We start from the raw sequence: 21,698 nt of genomic DNA, 5'->3' as shown, positions 1-21,698 counted from the left end.
AACTGTAACTCAGAGCAAGAGCAACATCCCCGAAAAGCAGAGGAAGGGAGAGTGGGCTCCAGCACCCAGAAGGGCCCGAGGCATGAGTAAGAAGCAGCAGGACACATGCGATCCGTGTCCAATCAGTTTGGGATGCTGCTCGGTTCCCTGCCTCTCTGCCGCCTGCTTCCGCATCAGCAGAGGGGCTGAGGCTCTTGTCAGCTGTTCCTGGCCAGCCCCTGGATGTGGGCGTGGGAGCCCCTGACAGGCAGGAGAGCCCCAAGGTGAATGATTCCCCCAGGCTGCCTCTCCCCAGGGGGCCTTCTTCCTCTAAGCTCAGAGCCAAGCTGCAAGTCAGTTTCCTTAAGAATTTCTTGGGACCAGCAATTAGCGTAATGGCTACGTCGCTAGACCCCCACATAGTTAACCGCGGGTCGAGTCCCAGACCCGGCGGCTTAAACTCATGCCAGGCGCGTGTGTGTGCGTGCCCAAGATCCTGGGAGGAGAATGGAGGAGAGGGGATTACGGTGTGGCCATTCCCCCTGGGGGGTGATTTCTCACTTTCTGTCTCTGTCTCTCTCTGTCTGGTGAGTGCATGCGCCCTATAGCAAAAAACCTCTTAAAAAAAAAAAAGAATTTCTTTGGGTAGGGGCCAGCAGATGGTGTGGTGGTGAAGGCACTGGATTTCACATGACCAACTCCATAGTTTGAGCCCCAGACCTGGCAGCTTGAAGATCATGCTGGATGCGTGTGAGTGTATGCCCAAAAGAGAAGAAACTGCAGCGTGGCCATCCCCCTGGGGGGTGATTTCTCATTTTCCCTCTTTAGGGGCATGTGCCCTATGGCAAAAAAAAAAAAAAAAAAGAAAGAAAGAAAAATTGTGTCTTCATATTGACTCTTCTCCTCTGGGCCCCCAAACAGGATAAGATAAGATTCTATACACACTCCTGGCTCTCAGTGAAATAGGCATGGCAGCATCCCAGTCAGGATCCTAGCATCGTACAATAATTTTGAGCTGGATGGGAGTAACAAGTCTCAAGGCAAAGGATCAGGTGGCCCTTGGCCAGAAGTCACTCAGTATGTAAAGGAGCTACGGTCATCCCACAGGGCCAGAGACCCTAGGTGAGTGCTCCTATGTCGTCCTGCCCAGGCCAAGCAGTCAGCCCTGAGCACCAGAGTGGGTGGGGTGGGGAGAGATGAGGGGTGCAGATGAGGATGAATGAGCCAGGGATGCCACCGCAAGACCTGAGACTGGCTCTTGCAGCCCTGGAGCAGGTCACTGGAGCACAGAGGTTCAACAGAAGCAGCCCCAGAGGAGCCTTGGCTGAGGGCGCCCAGACCCACTGCAGCTGCTGTGTGTGTGCAGCCCCGCCCCTTTTCAACAATGAGTCTGTTCATGGGGGGCTGAGGGCATCCTCCAGGCCTGACCTATTCTGCCCAGCTGGTGGCTAGGGAGCAGCTAGGAAGCAAAGCCCAGCGGCAGCTCCCAGAACACCTCCCACAGGGGAGGACCATGAATAAATCATTGGGGTCAAAAGCAAGGCTCCAGCAAGGATAGACAACGCCCAGGCCCTGGGCTACTTGCAACAGAAGCAGCAGGGACAGGCACTTCCAAGTGAGGTCCACCTGGTCCTGTCCCCTCACTGGGGCCCTGCTGAGCTTCATACCTACAAAAAGGACGAGGCAGGGGCCCTCGTTGAGCTGCACCGCGTTGGAGTCGGAGAGCTCCAGCACGGGTTTGGGGTGCCATGGGAACTCCCTGCAGTCCTCGTCGTTGAGCACCTCCACCCGCCCCTGCCGCGTGATCAGCTCCCCCTGTGGGTCTAGCACGATGAGCGTGGGAATGCCTGCAAGAAAGACAGAGACAGAGAGAGACAAAGTGAGAGACAGACACTTGCTTGGCTGCTAGCCGGGGAGAGTCAGGCCTTAGGGGAGGGAGCCAGCTCTAATCCACGGTGCATGTGATGGACCTAGGAGACAACAGAGTCATAATTAAGAACTCAGACTCGGGGGCCATCAAGTGGCAATGTAGTTGAGGCACTGAACATTAACACGGCCGACCACAGTTTGAGTCCTGGACCTAGCAGCTTGCTTTCTTTCCCTCTCTGGTCAAGTTAAAAAATAGTAATAATAAATAAAATAAAATAAATAATTCTTTTAAAAGAGAAAGCACGCCTATGGCTGAATCCAGGCCCAGCCTCTGAACAGCCACAGAACTCCCTTGAGTTCTGCACACGTTCCCTGAACACAACCTCTCCGCATAACCCTCGCAGGTTACTTCCCAATCCAGCTGCAACATGTGACCCTGCTGTAGGTCTTTTTTTTTTTTAGAGTTTTTTTTTTTTCTACGAGGCACGTGCACTTGTCAGAAAGACAGAGAAAAACAGACAGACAGAAAGCGAGAAATCACCCCCCCAGGGGGGATGGCCACACCACAATCCCTTCTCCTCCATTCTCCTCTCGGGATCTTGGGCACGCACGCACACGTGCCCGGCGTGAGTTTTAGCCACCGGGTCCGGGACGCGAACCATGGTCAACTACATGGGAGTCCAGCGACATAGCCATTACACCAACTGCTGGTCCCAACCCTGCTATGGTTATGTCATCCCACCACAGAAGATCAGAGAGGGGATGCGTCTACAAAACAGCACAGACCCATGGCACATCAGGGCAGCCGATCACTGCCGGCACTGTCGAGAGGCCCCAAAGACACAGGAGATGCACCCCCACATGCAGGGAGTCTAAAGCGGAACTGAGGTGGTATACAAACACGAGACACTCCCACGCAGCACACCTGCTATAGACACACAACCAGCACAAAGCAGCCAGTGCGATCAGGTCCTCACACAGGCACGGGGCTCCTGCCACTGGGAGTGCCAGGGGCCCAGTGTGGTCTGCAACAGGCGGATTGGAGGAGGATGGCTGGCTGCCTAGAGCCAGCAGGCCCAGCCTCTCACAGTCCCTGGAAGTGGCAGTACACTGGAGTTCTGGACTGGGGTTAGAAATGCAAACACAAAGGGACCAGCAGATGGCGTAATGGTTACATCGCTGGACTTCTGCATTAATTGTCTGGTTCGAGTTCCAGACCAGAAGACCTCAAACTTACACTGGGCGCATATGCATGCGTGCCCAAAATCCTAAGAGAATGGAGTAGAGGGGATTGTGGTGTGGCCATCCTCCCTGGGGGGTGATTTCTTGATTTCTGTCTCTGTCTCTCTGTCTCTCCAGTGAGCAGATGCACCCTATAGCAAAAATTTCTCAAAAAAAAAAATAAAAAGCAACACGACCATTCCCCCAATCCTGAAACTCCAAGTGAAAACTCAGAGAAAACCCCATCCTGTGTTATGGTGGCATCAGGGCTTTCCACCTCCCTTCTTTGCACCCCACTCCCACTGCTTCCACCCAGCCAGGGTAGGGGGGCTACCACCCACCATCCACTGCCCACACTCAGCCCAGCCCTGCCCCTGGGGCACTTGTCTGTCCAATGGCCAAGGCCCCCACCTGCCCTCACATTAGTCAGATGCTTCTCCCAGTGCTGACCAGAGCTTGAATTTTATATGAAAGTCAGAGCAATTTAATATTTATAGATTCCAAAGTATTTGGCCAGTAATTTGCTCCACTGACATTTTGCTTCCCCATGGGGAGGGGGACGCTGAGGTCCCAGAAATATGGCTGCAGTGTTCTGTAACCTGCACGGTAGCCTGCACAGCGGGCATTCTGCAGTGGGCCTGTCTTCAAAAGAAATAAACGAAGCCATTATGTTCACACCTGTTAGATGAAGTGACTTGATGTATCAGGGAACAGGTCCAGAGAGAAATGAGCTCCCGAGGGTCGCCATCCCTGTCACGTCTCACACAAGCACGTGCAGCCTTTAAGATGTGCTCAGGGCTGGACGGACTCCCGTGAAGCCATGAGCCGGAGCACCAGAGGCTCGGGGCATTTCCAGCCTCGTGATAACAGCTGACCCTACCCCTGGGGGCCTAGGGCGCACCTTGACTGTGTCTCTACCTTGACGATGGCGGGCTGACCTGGGTCAGCAGCTTGAAGGGAACCTGAACTAGGGCCGCCTTGGGACCTCTGCATCGCCCCGCACCGTCCCAACATGCTCCGGCTAAGCTCTGTGATCCGAGGTGGTGTGTTTCTGAAACTGGGCACTCATGAGTGTTATCAGGGGTAAACCAGAGTCTGTCTGGGCTCTGATCAGACACTGCAGCAGGTCTGTTTGCAGTCTGGGCTAGGGATGCTAAGGTGGCCTAAGGAGGACACATGGGCACAGGATAGGGAGGAAGTACAGCCTGAAGGCAAAGAAGCCCTTTCCTGGTTCAGGGCCTCGGTCTCTCCCAGGGTTGACTCAAAGGGGCCTTCTTTGTCGCTATGGCAACAGCCTCTCCCAAGTCCACGTCTGACTCTATGGGGACCAGGACAGCAGGGCAAGGACAAGGAGTCCCTAGTCAGCCACTGAGGACTCTCCGCTTGACTTCACCAAAGAAGGGCTGCTCTGGGCCTGGGTCTCCCCGCCCCTTCCCACTGCTCTGTAAGAGGCAAGTCTCCCTTAGACCCAGTGCTCCGAGCACCGAAGCCCGTGTCTAAGAGCTGGAGACAACGAGGTGCACAGGGACAGGGCAGTGTCAGGAATGCAGGAACCAACATGGCAAGATAACCACAGTTACACTTGGACCCCTCTGGGCCACACGGATGGGGACAAGCATCTAGATCCCCTGTGCCAGGCCCCTTCCCCATCAGCTGGTCTTGGCCCTAGAACCCTAACGTGGTGTGGGCGTCCCTCCAGGATAAGTCCGAGGGCCAGCGAAGAGCTGCGTGCCCACAGAGTCTACTCCCCTAGCCTCACCTTGCAGAGGTCTGTGACCTGCCCTGCCGTAGGTCACCCAGCCAGTCACTGCTCACTCTGGGAGAAGAGCTCTGGTCTGCCTGTGGCCACTGACTGTCAGGGGCTTTTGGGGCCTAGTTGGAGATGCTCCTAACTAGGCCCAGGGGAGGTCCCATCTCTGAGTCTTCTGCACGGCCCACCTGGCTCTTCTCTGGCTTCCTCAAGGCTGTGGGGAAGAAGGCTGAGACTACAAGCACCTCTTTCTTCCCTTTCTTCCCTATCCTGAATCCCCTGCTCCTCCCTCCCCTGAAGCAGGTTCTCCGAAGTAGAGACTTCTAAAGAGAAAATAGGGCAAAGCCTCTGGTGGGAAACTTAAAGAGAATGGCGAATTTCTAATCGATGCCTTTATACAAAATAACTTCCACGCCAGCAAGGGACTTCTTGAAGGGAATGAGAAAGGAGCAGCTCATTGCTGCTTTGCTTCAACTCGTCCTTTCCTGGCTAGCATGGCAGAGACGGCTGGAGGGAAAGCACCGCTGGGATCCTAGGAAGACCCAAGCAAGTCACCAGGCTTCTCCGAATCTCATTTCCACGCTGCCAAACCCCATCTTATGTGGCTGTTAGGAGGAATAAACAAGACACAGGTATACAGTATTTTTAGCAGAGTACCTGGTATAGGGTAAAGGCTCCTGAGTGTTAGCTGTTATTATAAACCCGTTCATTATTTCTTTTAAATCCTTAAGTTGATTACTTGGCTCATGAGAAGGCAGAGATGCTTTGGTGTGAGAGCAACAGAAATCTCCATGTGGGGCTGGAAGAATTTAGCTAAAGGAACAGAAAACAGGGCCAGTGCGTGGCACGGTGGTGAAGGCAGCTGGATTCCACAGGGTTGACTGTGCGGACCAAGACCTGGACCCAGAGGCTTAAAAAACTCGTGGCGTGTGTGTGCATCTGTGCTCGGAATCCCAAGAGGAGGATGGAGGAGAAGGGGTGCAGTGTGGCCATCCCCCTGGGGATGCTTTCCCACTTACCTCTCTCTCTATTTCTGGTGAGCACATGCGGCCTACAGCAACCAAAAAAATAAAAAAAGAATACAAACGGACGATGTCGATCCCCGGCAGTGCCGCAGCAGGCAGTGTGCTCAGTGTGGGGAGCACCCCTTTACCTGACCGGCTCCGGGCTTCACTTCCGGCTGAGAGCACACAAGCCCTCTGTTCCTGGAGAGGGCTCAGGACCAAGGCCCCCACCAGGTATTGCAGAGATGAGTTCAGGCAGTGCCTGAGATCCCCTTTCGCTGTCTCTTTCAAAAGGTTATTCAGGAAGGAATAACCAGGCCCGCGTGTGAGCTCCAAACTCTTTGCTCCTGGATGAAGTCTACTGGTTTGGTTTGGTTTTGAAGGTTTTTGTTATAGGGCGTGTGCGCTCGCTAGAGAGACACAGTGAGAAGGAAAGTGAGAAATCACCTCCACGGGACGTGGCTATGCTGCAACCCCTCCTCCTCCAGTTCCCTCCTGGGATTCTGGGCATGCGGGCACCCATACCTGGTGTGATTTTCAAGCTGCCAGGTCCAGGACTGGAGCCACAGTCGGCCATGTGTGAGGTTAGTGTTGTAACCACACCACCATCTGCTGGCCCCTATTTGTGAGTATTTAAAACAATCTCAAAGCCATGTGAGTAAGGCTGTTCCAAGGTTAAGTTCAATTGTTTTTCTATTCCCAAGGAAGTAGGGAGTTTTGATAATAGTATGAGGGGGCTGGGAATACTTTCCCAAAGACTTCTGGGAGGCAGAGCCAGCCCAAGGACAGGAAGAGCAAGTTCAGCACATTAGCTGGACAAAATATTATGTGATCATACAAAGAGTCATTACGAAGTGTGCAGCGACACGGAAAACACAATCCACTGTTATGTAACAAATGCAGAATATACAGTGCTGTGTACACATTACAGCTTAGTGTAAGCATGTACGCCCGTGGACAGAGCCCCAAAGGGACTCAGAAAAGTGAAAACAGTTGTATTAGAAAGGCAGGAATGTGAGATTACACACACACACACACACACACACACACACACACACACACTGAGTTTTCTCGAACAGTATCATAATAATGTATTAACATAAAATGCAAATCAGAAGTGAAGGGAAAACGGGATGGGTGGGGAGGACAAACACGAACCAATGCCTTGGCCTAATCCTCCTCATGTCTATTCATCAGATCCCTCTTTTTCTGCCCCCACAACCCCCTGGCTCCTCCAAGATGTTCCCTTGCTTAGAGAGCCAAGGAAAGAAAGAAGGAGGCTGGGTAGGTAGTGGAGCCCAGAGAAACCCAAAAGGAGGCTAAAAGGATGGATCTGGACCTACTTGAATTTGGCCAGCAGGTCCAAAAGCTGCTCAGGCTGGTGCCTGTGTCGGGAGACAGGCGTGAAAACGTTTATGGCTGCATTCTTGTAATATGGAGATCTAGAAAAACAACTGTCCATCAATGGTGAACCAGATAAATGAACTGTGGTACCGTCATACCATGAAACACTTCTCAGTGCTGAAAATAAACGAACTAGATATATAAATTAGGAATAAATCTTAAAAACATAACGTTAAGTGAGGAAAGCAAGTTGCAAAATGGTATTACAGCCTGTCAGCATTTTAAGCATGCTTCTCAAAGACATGCCAAGCAAAACGATATATTATTCATGGATTCACAGATAGGCGGTAAAAATGTGCAAACAGATTATGAAGATACACATTAAATTTATGGCAGTGTTCCTCCTTGGGGAAAAGGAAGAACAGCAGGGCAGAGGAGTAAGCGGGCCTCACCTTTGTCTATAATAAGGTTCCTGCTCATATATAAATATCTGAGAAAAATGTCAATTCTGGGGGCCATGTGAGTATTCATTACATTACTCTGTCCTTCCCTGTTCTTTTCCTCCTTTTATGTTTTCAAAACAAGTAAGGCACAAAACAGGGACAAAACTGCTCAGGGGGTCCTGAGGCCACCTCCAGTCTGCTCTCCGCAAGCTGATGGGACCGCTCTAGAGCACCTGCGCCAGCCTTTTAAAAACTGAGATTTGGGGGCTAGAAAGTGCCACGGATGTTGAGGTGCTAGATCCCACATATCTAGCTTTGTGGTTTGAGTCTCGGAGATGGTGGCTTGAAAATCACATCAGGCATGTGTGCATCCATGCCCAGAACCCAAGAGGAGAATAGAGAAGGGACTATGGTGTGGCCATCTCCCCTACGGGTGATTTCTCTCTCTCTCTCTTTCTGGCAAGCGCACATGCCCTATAGTTAAAACTAAAACCAAAACCAAAACCAAATGAAACTGAGATCTGGGGCTGGACGGTGACATAATGGGAAGGCGATCGCTCTGCAAAGCTGAAGTAAGTGGGAAGATTCACATTGTGTCCAGAGACCTCCCTGAATATGCACGGCTGGCATGGACCCAAGATCCAGGGCTGGCTGCAGTGGTGCTGGCTGCATTGTGAGGACCCTGTTGGGGGTGCTGTCTCTGTCTCTTTCTCATACCTTCATGGAATAAATAAAAAACTTACACACACACACACACACACACACACACACACAGAGTGAGTTGTCTACAAAAAAAAAACTACACCAGGATGGGCCACTTGCCTCCTACTGATTGAAAAATATATTTTCCAGATGTTTCTATTCTATGAGGTTGTCAGGAAAGTCATGATGCATTTTTGCATAGAAAAACATAGAAAAGATAAGTCATGATTTTTCCAGTGACTCAGTATATACAGATTTTACCTCAAATGTGGTTTTTGAAAGAGGCAAGGAAGAGGATCAAAAAAGGAAGAGAGAAAGAAGAGAAATAGGAGAGAAAGGAAGGAAAAAAGGAGAGAAGAAAGAATGCAAGGAAAAGGGCAGAACGAGGACAGAGAACAGGGAGGAATAACTATCAACAGACAGCAAAGGGCCCCCCAGCCCAGCGCTCCAGCCAGCCTGCCCGCCCCTCCCTGCCGGGGCTGCTGTCTGCTGACAAGGCCTGCATTCCCTCTAGGCTCTGCACAGCCCTTACGCTGTGTGCCCTCCTCCAAGGTTGGGGGCCGGGGGACAAAACCAGCTACGGCCCCTAGCCTAAGAGGAAAGGGGCTCTAAGCCTCCCTGCAAAGAACACCATGTTCTCTGACAGCCAGGATTACGTACACAATTGCTAATGGGATTTGTCTTTTGCCAAGTGTGTCTAAACAGTTTCCCTAGAAAGGCATCTTCAAACAGCTTATAGGGCTGCAAATTCCCCCCTCTGGGTAAGGCCTGGGAATAAGGAGGCCCTAGGACTCAGCTCCCCCTGAGACAAAGGAATGGAACTGAGCCGCATGCCAGGTCCCTGGTGAGCTCAGGTGGCCGTGTGAAGACTGCTGGGTCACACGGCCTGCTTACTGCCGTGTATCCCAAAGGAGCTGGCCGCCAGCCTGCTGCCCGCGGCACAACTTCTGGCCTGACCTGTCCTGGGCAAACTCCTCCTCACCACCTGCAGCAAGGGCGGTCACTGTGTGAAAACGACGACTTGCTCTCCTCCATCCCAGACCCCCACCCAACAGACACCTCAACAAACAGTCAGCATTTTGCAAGACCTCCTGCCCCCCCGCCCCCCGGGTGATACTTGGCATCCAGGAAGGCAAGCCCACCTCCAAGGATGATCAGAGGATTCCCACCCTTTGCACATCACCCACGTGCTTCAGAGCTTGTCAGGATGGCACGGGGGAGCTCTGCCCGTGGGCCTCAATACACAAACGGGGGAGCAGAGTAGCACAGCAGTGAGTGCTCTAAGAGGCTGACCCACATGGGTGGGGGAGCAGGGTTCAGAGATTGCCCTGGTCACACTGGGCACACATGTACCCACGAGCCAGGCTGGCTGAAATGGGGTGGACTGGAGTGTCAAGACCCTGTGGACAGTGCTGTCTTTCTATCTCAGACTGTCTCTGTCACTCACGAAAGAAAGAAACTTAACTAGCAGATGGGGTGGTGGCTGAGGTGCTGGACATTCCCACATGGCTGACTATGGTTCGAGTCCTGGACCTAGTGCCTTGCTTTCTCACCCCTCCCCCCCCCCGGTCAAATGAAAATAAGTGAATGAATAAATAAAATTAAGTAAATAATTTAAAAGAAAAAAAAAAGAACACGCACAAAGAGACTGCTAGGTTAAACTCCCTCTCTCTAAGGCACAAATACAGGCCAGGTGGAGGCGGCTCCCCCGGGTGTGGCCAGGGGAAGGTACCTGGTACCACCTGTAAAGGCACCTTCATCAAAATGCTTCAAGGAGGACACAGAACGTGATACGCGAGCCCAGACCACAGAGGAGTCCACAGGGAGCCGGAGCCCTCGCAGAGATCGCTCTGTAGGATTTGCTGGAGACCAGACACTGGAACAGCCAGAAACGTGTGTGCACATGTGCATACATGTGCATGCACACACATACACATGAAATCCGCAGCTGAATGACTTTGGAGGCTGTAACCACGGAGTTACACAAGAGCTCAGAAATACTCAGAATTCAATCAAAAATAATTGTCAGAGTTTTGTGATGCTATAAAGAATATGACAGAACTCACAGCTCCTTTAAGTTCAAAGGTATTTAGAGCTAGTCTGGAGACGTTGAAATATCCTCAAAGGCAAAGAAAGTTCAATTCAATCAAGGGATAGCACAGTGTAGGGAGGAACTGCCAGCTTCTCAGACTAGAGAGCACTGAGAATACCAGCAAACCAGAAAGGTGACCTGCAAGGGCTCTGCGGGTGAACAGATCATCCCACAGAGAGGGCAAGGATCCGGTGCTACAAACTGGGCTTCGACGAGGTCTGAACACTGGATAGACACGACTTTGCCACTCCAAGAAGGTACTTCCACAATGAAGTCACCAGAATGATCATCAGTAAGTGGGCACTTTCAAACCAAGGAAGATCTAGAATAAGGTTTAGAAATATTAATTAAACTGATAGAATTCGTTTTCTTTTTTTTGAGAGATTTTTGCTATAGGGCGCATGCACTCGCCAGACAGGCAGAGAGACAGAAAGGCAGAAAGTGAGAAATCACCCCTCTGGGGGGATGGCCATGCCGCAATCCCTTCTCCTCCATTCTCCTCTCGGGATCTTGGGCATGCATGCACATGTGCCTGGCCTGAGTTTAAGCCACCGGGTCCGGGACTCAAACTGCAGTCGACTATGTGGGAGTCCAGCGACATAGCCATTACGCTAACTGCTGGTCCCCATTTTTTATGTGTTAAGAAATCTTTGTATATTTGCTGTTTAACATCAGTATTTGTTTTTGCTTAAGAGAAGCAGCCTAGGGACCAGCAGTTGGCGTAATGGCTTTGTCGCTGGATTCCCATGTAGTCGACCGTGGTTCAAATCCCGGACCCAGTGGCTTAAAACTCACGCCGGGCGCGTGTGTGTGCATGCCCAAGATCCCGAGAAGACAACGGTGGAGAAGAGATTGCGGCGTGGCCATCCCCCCTGGGGGGTGGTTTCTCGCTTTCTGTCTCTGTCTCTCTTTCTGGTGAGCACACGTGCCCTGTAGCAAAAACCTCTCCAAAAAAAGAAAGAAAGAAAAAAAGAGAAGCAGCCTAGGAGTCAGTGGGTGGCATGGTGGTTAAAGGCACTGAACTCCCACATGGCTGACTGCAGTTCAAGTCCTGGACCTGGTGGCTTGCTTTTTCACTTTCTCTCTTTCTGATCAAACTGGAAAATAATAATTATTATAATAAATAAGGTTAAATAAAATAATGCTTTAAAAAAAAGAGAAGTGGCCTTTTAAAGAAATGGATTCAGACTTGTATTTTGTTTTTAATTTTGTCAGAGGGCATCTACACTCTCTGGAGAGAGACAAAGAGAGAAAAAGAGAAAATGAGAAAAAAAAAACCCTTGGGGCTTGGCCATGTAGCAATCCCTTCATTTTTCCCACCTTTAGAGATTCTGGGTACATGCGCCCAGCATGTTACTCAAGCCACCGGGTCTAGGACTCGAACTGTCCAGTTGGCCATATGGGCTCCAACCACTCTAACCACCACGCCACTGGCTAGCCCAAGACTTGTGATTTTAAAATTGAAATCCTACTGATAGTATTGCCACATTTGAGAGCACCTAGGAGTCACCATATTTATGCTTAATTTACTAGAGTTAACAGTTTTACTTAAAAACTTCAGAATATTTTGTTTGTCCTTCAAGTAAATATTTTTAAAAATTATTTTATTTAACTTTATTATTATTTTCCAGCTTGATCAGAGAGACAGAGAGAGAGAGGGAGAAAGTGAGAAAGTAAGCCACCAGGTCCGGGACTCGAACTATGTCAGCCATGTGGGAGTCCAGTGCCCTTAACCACCATGCCACCTGCCGGCCCTCAAGTAAGTATTTTTAAAAGTTTAAATTTATAAATCAGTTTAAAGATTTAAAGGAGTTGAATGAAATTTCTAAGTGGATTCCAACAGACTTTCAACAAGATGCTACTGCAATTTCCTAGACACATAAACAGACTTACACAATTTTTAAAAATCAACATTTGAAGTTTAAGTAAGGCCAGGGACCAGAAGGTGGCGTGGTGGTTAAGGCACTGGATACTCCCACATGGCCGACCATGGTTCAAGTCCTGGACCTGGTGGCTTGCTTTCCCACTTTCTCTCCTTCTCTCTCTGTCTCTCTCTGGTCAAATTAAAATAAATTAATGAATAAATAAAAATTTTTTAAAAAAAGAAGTTTAAGTAAAGCCTATAGAGTATTTTATTTATTTTACTTCCTCTCCCACCCCTCGATTTTTCCATAGGGTGTGTGTGCTTGTCAGAGAGAGGGAAAGTGAGAAATAACCCCCGGGGGGATGAACACACTGCAGTCCTTTCTCCTCCTCCTCCTCCATTTTTCTCTTGGGATTTTGGGCTTGCATACATGCACACCTGGTGTGATTTTCAAGCTGCTGGGTCTGAGACTTGAACCATAGTCAGTCATATGGGAGTCCAGTGCCTTAACCACTATGTCACTTGCTAGCCCCAATTTTACCTTTTCTTTTTAATTTTATTTACTATTATTGTTATTTTAATTTAACCGGAGATAGAGAGAGAGAGAGAAGAAAGAAAGCCACCAGGTCCAGGACTCAAACCACAGTCAGCCATCTGGGAGTCCAGTGCCTTTACCACCATACCACCTACCAGCCCCTTACTTTTCTTTTTAGAGACAGAGTCTTTTTTGGGGGGGAGAGGTTTTTGTTATAGGGTGCATGCGCTCACCAGAGAGAGAGAGAGACAGAGAGACAGAAAGCAAGAAATTACCCCCTGGGGGGATGGCCATGCTGCAATCCCTTCTCCTCTATTCTCCTCTTGGGATCTTGGGCATGCACGTATACATGCCCGGTGTGAGTATAAGGCACTGGGTCCAGGACTCGAACCGCAGTCAACTATATGGGAGTTAAGTGGCATAGCCATTACGCTAACTGCTGGTCCCTAGAGACAGAGTCTTAATAGGTTTCCTAGACTGACTTTGAGTTATAGGCATGGGGACACAGAATATTTTACCTTAATTTGTATTTTAATAAATCAAATGTATAATTTAAAGCCAATATAAACCTCTGAATAATTTTTTCTACAAGGAGTCTTATAGAAGTTCACAGAAAATGTGTATTATGAAAAAAGTATGCATGGGAACCAACAGTTAGAGTAATGGCTATGTTGCTGGACTCCCACGTAGTCGACCGCAGTTCGCGTCCTGGACCCGGTGGCTTAAAACTCATGCCAGGTGCGTGTGTGTGCGTGCCCAAGATCCCGAGAGGAGAATGGAGGAGAAGGGATTGCGGTGTGGCCATCCCCCCTGGGGGGTGATTTATCACTTTCTGTTTCTCTGTTTCTCTCTCTGTCTGTCTGGCGAGCGGACGCGCCCTATAGCGAAAACCTCTCCAAAAAAGAAAAAAGAAAAAAGTATGCATGGATCTAAAAAAAATTTTTTAAGCCCAAACAAACTCATACTTTTAGTCTTTCTATGAACTTTTTGAGGTCCTCATGTATTTACAAAAGCCTGCCAAGAAACTCACCTCAGCCAGCTGGTGAGATTCTGAGCCCTGATGAAAGGCGAGAGGCGGGGGAGGCCCACTCGTGGCAATTCTCCAGAGCCTGGCAGAGAGCCTGCTAGGAAGCCTCAGAGCCTACCCTAGCTCTCCTGAAGGGGGCCGTGGGGGTCAGGGGCCACCTGAATTTCCTGTACGATCTTTTAGCCTCTGGGTCAAGGCTCTCCAAATCGGGGCGCTAGAGGGACTTGGGGATCCCCCGGGCCAATCTCGTCCTTCAGATGAGTAGAAGGCAGAGGCCTGGGGAGGGGAAGCAAACAAGTGGAGCCACACAGCTGCTCACCAGCAGAGCCGAGACCAGAGCCCCTAACACCCTCTTCTTTCTTCTAAACCCCACCTGCCTCAAGGAGCAGGGGCTGGGGTGGCCAAGAGGGTACATATGGGTCTAAGGCAGTACAGCCAGCTGTCCCAGGCACCCCAGATCACACCCCCCCTGGAGCTGCCACTAGCCCCTGCTAGAATTTACCCAGGTCTCTTTCTGCAACGGTGTATGGTCCATGAGGCCCTGGTACACAATCACATTTTGTTAAAGGCCCCTGCCAAGCCCCGAGAGGCTAGTTTCAGCTCAGCGCTGGAGCTGAAGGGAGAAGCAGCAAGGCAGCACCCCAGGCTCCACAAGGACAAGGATGGAGATGTCATCATGCTGGCACTCCTCACAACACAGAAGGGCTGCTGCGAGCCAGCCCGGGGAGCTAAGCCTGCAGAATGTCTTTTGGGAATTTTGGGATGGCTGTCTTACGGACGGAAGGTGTGTGTCCTGCACCTCTCCCCAATTCTCACATTGAAGACCCAACCCCCATGGTGGCCTCACATTTGGAGACAGGGCCTGTGTGCGTGCATGAAAGGAGGTGAAGGGGATTCTCACCCGGTAAGACTGGTGCTCTTAGGAGAGGAGGAAGAGACATAGGAGCTCTCTCCTTCTGTCATGGAAGGACACAGCAAGAAGGCCGCTGCCTGCAAGCCGCAGAGAGCCCTCCCAGGAACTAAAGGGCCCCTACCTTCACCTTTGACTTCGCCACTTCCAGAACTCTGAGAGAGAAGTGACTGCTCTGAAGCCATACGCCTGTGGTGGTGTGCTACAGCACCCCTGCAGACTGGGACCGTCATGGAGGGGGTGATGGGACTTTTACGGCTCAGAGAGGCCTGTGTGTACCAGGAAGGGGAGAACAAGCTAGCAGGGAAGGAAGGAAGAGAAGAAAAGCTGGAAGAGATGAGAGCAACTGAACAATAAAGGTCAGATCTGAGAAAGGAGGGTGATACCGATAACAAAGAGGAAAAGAGGTGGGGGACAGACACGGACATGCCGAGTTATGTCCAGGAATACTGCCTGGAGGAGGTGACTACAGCAGAGCCTTGTGGCTATTGCAAGGTGAAGGCCGGAATAGGAATCATGGTGTGCTGCAGGGCCAGGGCGGGTGTGTGTGTGTGCATGTGGTGGCTGTCGAGGACACATTGGGGAGGGCCTGCAGGGCTATTCTCACCGAAGTCCTCGGAAACGGTGAAGCAACGGGCTATCTCATTACAGAAGGCAGAGAACTGAGTGACTTGAGGAGAGCCGGCCGTATTCCCACTAAGCAGGCTTCCTAAGGAGAGGGGCGGTGAGGAGTCAGGGACGGGGACAGGACTACAGCAGGAGACGCTAATGGGAAGGAAGGTGGTGGCCCCGGGACTTCCCAGAGTGTGTGCCCAGCCGGCCCTGCTCCAACGCCCCTTTCACTCTGTTCCAGGTCCGGTCTGTACAAGCCGGTAAAGGTGTGACCTCAGCAACCGTTCTGTAAGGCTCGCTCTACCGCCACCCCCTCCAGGAAGCCCTCCACAGCCTGAAGTTAGAGTCTCCTCTGAACTCGGATTATCCCATTAAATGCTGCCTTGCGAAGGATTCTGAGGCTTAGACCAAGAGGTCAGTGGTCAGGGAAGCAAAGGACACAACGGACGGCCACAGGGCAATCGTGAGCCAGAGGATGAGGAAGCAGGGGTGTGAGCTGGGAAAGCAGAGATCCCAGCTGCGCAGACACCAGAACAGCCCTGCCTAGTAGGGAGTGGACTCCAGGGAGCCTCAGAGCCGGAGCAGAAGAGCCATGTGCAAGGCGGGCTGTAGAGACCCTCCCGGCCCTGAGCTCCAGATGAATCTTCATTCATTTTTTTTTTCTTTTTAAAAAAAGATTTATTTATTTTTAGTTTTATTTATTTATTATCATCATTCTTCCATTTTGACCAGAGAGAGACAGACAGAGAGAAAGGGAGAGTAAGAAAGCAAACCACCAGATTTGGGACTCAAACTGTGGTCGGCCATGTGGGAGTCCAGTGCCTCAACCACCATGCCACCTGCCGGCCTCGAATCTTCATTCTTTCACTGGGTCTTGGTTGGTAAGTGGCTGTCTGCCTGTGTCAGGCCTCTCTGCATCAGCTTTCTGATCCTCAACTGAGGTTCCTTGAAGTCAGGAACCATGAGCACATCTCAACCCCACACTGCCAGGGCCTTCAGGGGTGGGGCCAAAGGAACGAGTCTCTGAAAACTCCCCGTTCTCTTCCTCCTCAATTGTGGTCACCTACTTTCTGGCTCTCTGGGCCACACCTCACAACCATGGCTCCCACGTCTGCAATATTTACAGGTCACGACTGGAGAATCAGAAAGGAGAGCTCCCGCTCCTGCTTTCTGGAGGCAGACACTATCAGTTTAATTTCCCGCACCCTGCCACATTTTACAGAAAGGTCTCTTCCAGCCTTTGTCATGTGCCCAAAGCTTGCGTGGAATCTGTTTTCTTTGTAATGCTGAGGGGAGAGAGAGAGAAAGTGAGAGAGACAGAAAGCACCCCTCAACAGGGCCTGATCATGCCGTGGTCTTTTTCATCCAGTTCTCTATCCTGTCAGGATTCTGGGCACGCATATGCATGCTCAGTGTTTTTCCAAGCCACCAGGGCCAGAGCTCGCATCCTGGTCAGATGTGTGGAATCCACCTTCCTCAGCGCAGCATTTCCCTGCTATGCTATCGGGCTGCCCCCATGTTGAATCTTGAAGGGCCTTTGATCTTACGAGACTGCCGTTCTGTCGTCCTGTCCGACAGTCCTCAGAAGCATCTCGCCTAGCACAGAGAGGGTACAGACTGCCACCCTCAAACCGAGTAGACATGATAAAGCCTGTCTTTGGTAATGTGTTAATTTCAAGTGACTCCACGACCTTGGCCCTGATATTCAGCAAGACCAAGGGGAACTCAGTACCTCAGAGAGGAAAAGATTCTGCTACGCTGACCACGAGTGCTTGGAAAGAAAATACCTCTAAGCGCAAAGGCCTCCTGACTAGACAGAACGACTGAGCAAGGCTCAGTACCAGCCCCGCTCCCTCGGACAGTGTCGGTCTTCTGAGCCCTCATACATAACGGCACTTACCTAACCAACACTCGGCTCTTCAAGACTCTGCTCTTTAGTTACTTCCCACTGTAAATCTCGTCTTGTCCACTGGAGGCAGCACCTGGCCCCCTTCCTAGCTCCTCATTTCTCCCCAAGCTCAGTGCAGGGAGTTTGGAGTGGCTACTTAGTACTCGGGAGATGGAATCTTGTGCATTTAAAATCTACTCCACCTTTTTATCCCAAAAGGATTTCAGGAGGCATAAAAGATATATGATACAATCCAATGAAAATACCACCCTGAGGGGAAAACAAGGAAGAGAAAATGATGCCAGGGTCAATGTCATGCACAGACATGATCATTTTGTAAACTTGCTAAAAGTGGTTACAAATCTGGCTGTTTTCTAGGTACTAAAGGGAAGAAAGAATTGTAGCCTAGAACCAGATTCCAAGTATACAAAAGATAAACAAACAAACAAACAAACAAACAAAAAACCGGGCTGGCGGGTGGCATGGCGGTAAAGGTGCTGAATTCCCACATGGCCAACCAAAGTTCAAGTCCCACACCTGGTGGCTTGCTTTCTCACTTTCTCACTCTCTGGTCAAATTAAAATGAAAACAAACAACAAATAAAGATAAATAAATAAATAACTCTTTTTTGGAGAGATTTTCACTATAGGGCGTGTGCGCTCGCCAGACAGACAGAGAGAGACATAGAGACAGAAAGCGAGAAATCACCCCCCAGGGGGGATAGTCATGCCGCAATCCCTTCTCCATTCTCCTCTCGGGATCTTGGGCACGCATGCACACGCGCCCGGCGTGAGTTTTAAGCCACTGGGTCCGGGACTTGAACTGCAGTCGACTACATGGGAGCCCAGCGACATAGCCATTATGCTAACTGCTGGTCCCTATTTTTCTTTCTTTTAAGAATTATTAAATAATTAAAATTATTTTATTTTATTTGTTATTATTTTTCAATTTGATCAGAGAGAGAGAATGGGAAAGTGTGAAAGCAAGCCACTAGGTCCAGGATTCAAACTGTGGTTGGCCACGTGAGAGTCTAGCGCCCTTAACCGCCATACCACCTGCTGGCCCTGGGTTATTTTTCTATGAAGGATATTGAGTCTTTGCCACACAAATTGCTGGTTTCCTTTGTTTAAGTTTTTTCACCCATAAAATTTACCCTTTCTATGTTGTGAAATCAAATGTTTCCTTTCCTTTTTCTGAGTTAGTCCGTATTTGTTACATGCCTACTCCATGCTCCACATTGAAACTTGCTCATTTTAGATAAGAGGGAGGTTAAAAGGGATCCCTCACTATCACCACGGCCAGCTTTTATTCCATGACATCCCAAGGGCCTTTCCCAGTAACACTCACCATAGGGCCTGTGCACGTGCTGCTCCCTCTCTATCTACCTAATTCCTACTTGGTTTCCGAATCTCAGTTTCAGCACATGTTCCTTGCCATCTCTGATACCCCAGTTAGACCACATCTGCCTCTCACAGGACCGTCCCCACCACCCTCGCCCTGTCCAGAAGCATGGGTGCTATCTGTCAGCACTCAGTTAGGACTGATTACAGCAGGTCTCCGCTCTAGAACTATAAACTCCACAACGACAAGAATTTTAATTGTTTTCACTCGAGACTGAGTTTCTCTGATGCCTGGAAGAAGAAATGCAGTTAGCGTAATGGTTAGGTCGCTGGACTCCCACGTAGTCGACAGCAGTTCAAGTCCTGGACCTGGTGGCATAAACTCACACTGGGCGGGTGTGCATGCGTGCCCAAGATCCCAAGAGGAGAACGGAGGAGAAGGGATTGCGTCATAGCCATCCCCCCTGGGGATGAGAAACCTCTCAGAAAAATAAATAAATAAATAAATAAATAAATAAATAAAGCCATGTACTTGCTCTAAATGATAAAGAAAAAAGATTAAAGAGCCTGATAAGTTCCTGCAGAGGCTATGGAATTAGCAGGTACATCTTAATTTGTCCTTTTTTCACTTTCTATGACATAAAGTGTACTGAGAACTCCTCCTTTTCTTTTGGACAGGTTTTGCTATAGGGTGCCTATGTTCACCAGAAAGAGAGAGAGAGACAGAAAGCGAGAAACCAACCCCCAGGGGGATGGCCAAGCTGCAGTCCCCTCTCCTCCATTCTCCTCTCGAGATCTTGGGCACACATGCACATGCGTCCCGCGTGAGTTTAAGCTGCCATGTCTGGGACTCGAACTGTGGTCAACTACATGGGAGTCCAGCAACATAGCCATTATGCCAACTGTTGGTCCCTGAAAACTCAAATATTATTATAGCTTTATCTGTCTAGGGTTGACCACGATCTGGTCCTACTGATAAAAGGGAATAAACTGACTCAGAGTGTTCAGTAAGTGCTTCACCACAGAAAACCTGGCTGGGTGAAGGTTGGGAAGGAGCTATTTACATAACAAATAATAAAAATATAGTTCGTCCCACTAATAATTTCTGAAAAACACCATAAGCGGCACCCCAAGTCCGCAGATATTTTTCTCATCTCATCGGAAGGGTAACACCCATGCTGTCCTCACGGTGACGATCCAGGAGCCAGGAGCAGGAGGGTATAAACATTACCTTCTCATGCTCCCAGTACTTATTTGTAGCAGCAATTTCTCATTTCCATTTTGCTGATGAGGAAACCGAGGCTCAGAGATTCAGTGACAGAACCAAACATCAATGTCTCTCAGGTCCATCTGGTAGGAAAAACCCTTGGGCCAGGGCTTGAGCCAAGTCACAGGGAACAGGTGCTCTACTGCCCAGCCGCATCAGACTCCACCTAGCCAGCTGGTGAGAAGTCGCTCGCTCTTACCAGGACAAGAATTTCCTCTGAACAGCTCTAATGAGGTATAATTTAGATACCATAAAATTCACACCAAGTGCTTTTTAAGACGCTGAGATATACGACAGGAGCATGAGCACTCATGTTAGTGATGTTCTTTTCCTTCTAAAAGGAAAGCCCGAGATGTGGTGAGCCCAGACGAGCAGACTTCTGAGCAGCCCCACGATGCCCACATGGATGTCCACGTGGCTGGGGCGGTCACGCCTACCTTGGATTCCATAGAGCCGGTTGAGGCGCGACCGCCGGGCCTCGTCGGTGTAGGGGACAGCCAGCCAGGGCATCTCACTGAAGTACTGTTTGAACGACTCCTCTGACCTACAGACACACACATGGAGAAGAGGGCTCTGTCACGGCCGACCACACCACCACTGGGCCTCCCTACCTTTTACCAAGGGCTTCTACAGAGGCTGGGGTTCCTAACTGCAGTGATTCTCAAAATTTAGGCAAGGGGAATGTGTTACTGTACCCATTCTGCTGTTCACGAAGAAGCAAATACCTCTGTTCAACAGGTGGATCCCAAACTATTAGGTCGCTGGGAAAGTCATGATTTTATTTTATTTTTTTAAAGATTTTTGCTATAGGGCATGCGGTCACCAGAGAGACAGAAAGTTAGAAATCACCCCCTAGGGGGAATGGCCATGCTGCAATCCCTTCTCCTCCATTCTCCTCTTGGGATTTTGGGCATGCATGTACATGTGCCCAGTGTGAGTTTTAAGCCACAGGGTCTGGGACTTGAACCACGGCTGACTACATGGGAGTCCAGGCAAGGTAACCATTATGCCATCTGCTGGTCCCCATGATACATTTTTCTACGCAAAAACGCGTCATGACTTTCCTGATGAACCAATACAATGCCAAGACATTTCCACAGCCCACTCACCCACTTCCTATCATTAAATTCATGCCCAACTTCTCATTTTTCAACACAACCAGGCCTTACTGTCTTTAGGGAGCTTAGATTAGATCACCATCATATTCTCTGTGATGCTCCTGTGTGTGCATGGAACAGTCTCTTGGGTAGGGCCACACATTTCAATAAGCACATACCTATAGTTCCATGCCCAAGAAACTCTGGGGAAGACCAATGTAATTAAGTGACAGAAGGCACATTCGGGGTTCCCTGGGACTGGGATTTGGGGGTGCAGACAGACAAAAAGGGGCACAAAGGAGCTTTCTGACTGATGAAAATGTACCATCTCTCAACTGTGATGACGAAGGCTATGGGGGTACATACATTAATAAAAATTCAGTGAGCTGGGTACCTGAAACGCATGCACTTTGGGGTATGTCAATTATATTTCAAAACAGTCGACACTGCTTAAAGCTTTAAAGAAGTGACTGCTCCACCTGGCATGCCTGCAAGCTCGCCCTCATTCGCACTTGCTGAAGCGGGAGCTGAGGCATGGGAGGTGTGGGTGGGGACCATGAGACCCAAGCCAGAACACTGCAGATGTGCAGGCTGCCCCAGTGCACGGAACACTCTCCAAGATGCCGGCACCGTGAGAGTGCTTGTGAACAGGAACTTATGAGGCAGCAGGGTCTGGTGACTCTGTCGAAGGTGGGGATGGAGTTCGAGATGAAGGAAGCTCAGTCAAAACCAGAGATGACAAGAAGTGGAGAAA

The 21,698-nt window shown here is 49.9% G+C and overlaps 1 protein-coding gene across 3 annotated transcripts in view; it reads right to left on the bottom strand.

The window, feature by feature from the left end:
• Nucleotides 1-21,698, bottom strand: part of NXN (nucleoredoxin) — a 220,207-nt gene that overhangs the window by 5,675 nt on the left and 192,834 nt on the right. For all 3 annotated transcript variants that reach the window (XM_006167516.3, XM_006167517.3, XM_027767885.1), the window contains 2 exons: nucleotides 20,285-20,391; nucleotides 1,647-1,826 (listed from right to left, as the gene is read on the bottom strand). In XM_006167516.3, the coding sequence (XP_006167578.1) occupies nucleotides 1,647-1,826; nucleotides 20,285-20,391 (287 nt within the window). The remainder of the gene's footprint in view (nucleotides 1-1,646; nucleotides 1,827-20,284; nucleotides 20,392-21,698) is intronic.

Source organism: Tupaia chinensis, unplaced genomic scaffold, assembly GCF_000334495.1.
Source record: "Tupaia chinensis unplaced genomic scaffold, TupChi_1.0 Scaffold144899_1, whole genome shotgun sequence".
Classification (NCBI taxonomy): domain Eukaryota; kingdom Metazoa; phylum Chordata; class Mammalia; order Scandentia; family Tupaiidae; genus Tupaia; species Tupaia belangeri.
The sequence above is the reverse complement of the archived record's forward strand: the minus strand, read 5'-3'. Positions and strand labels throughout refer to the sequence as shown.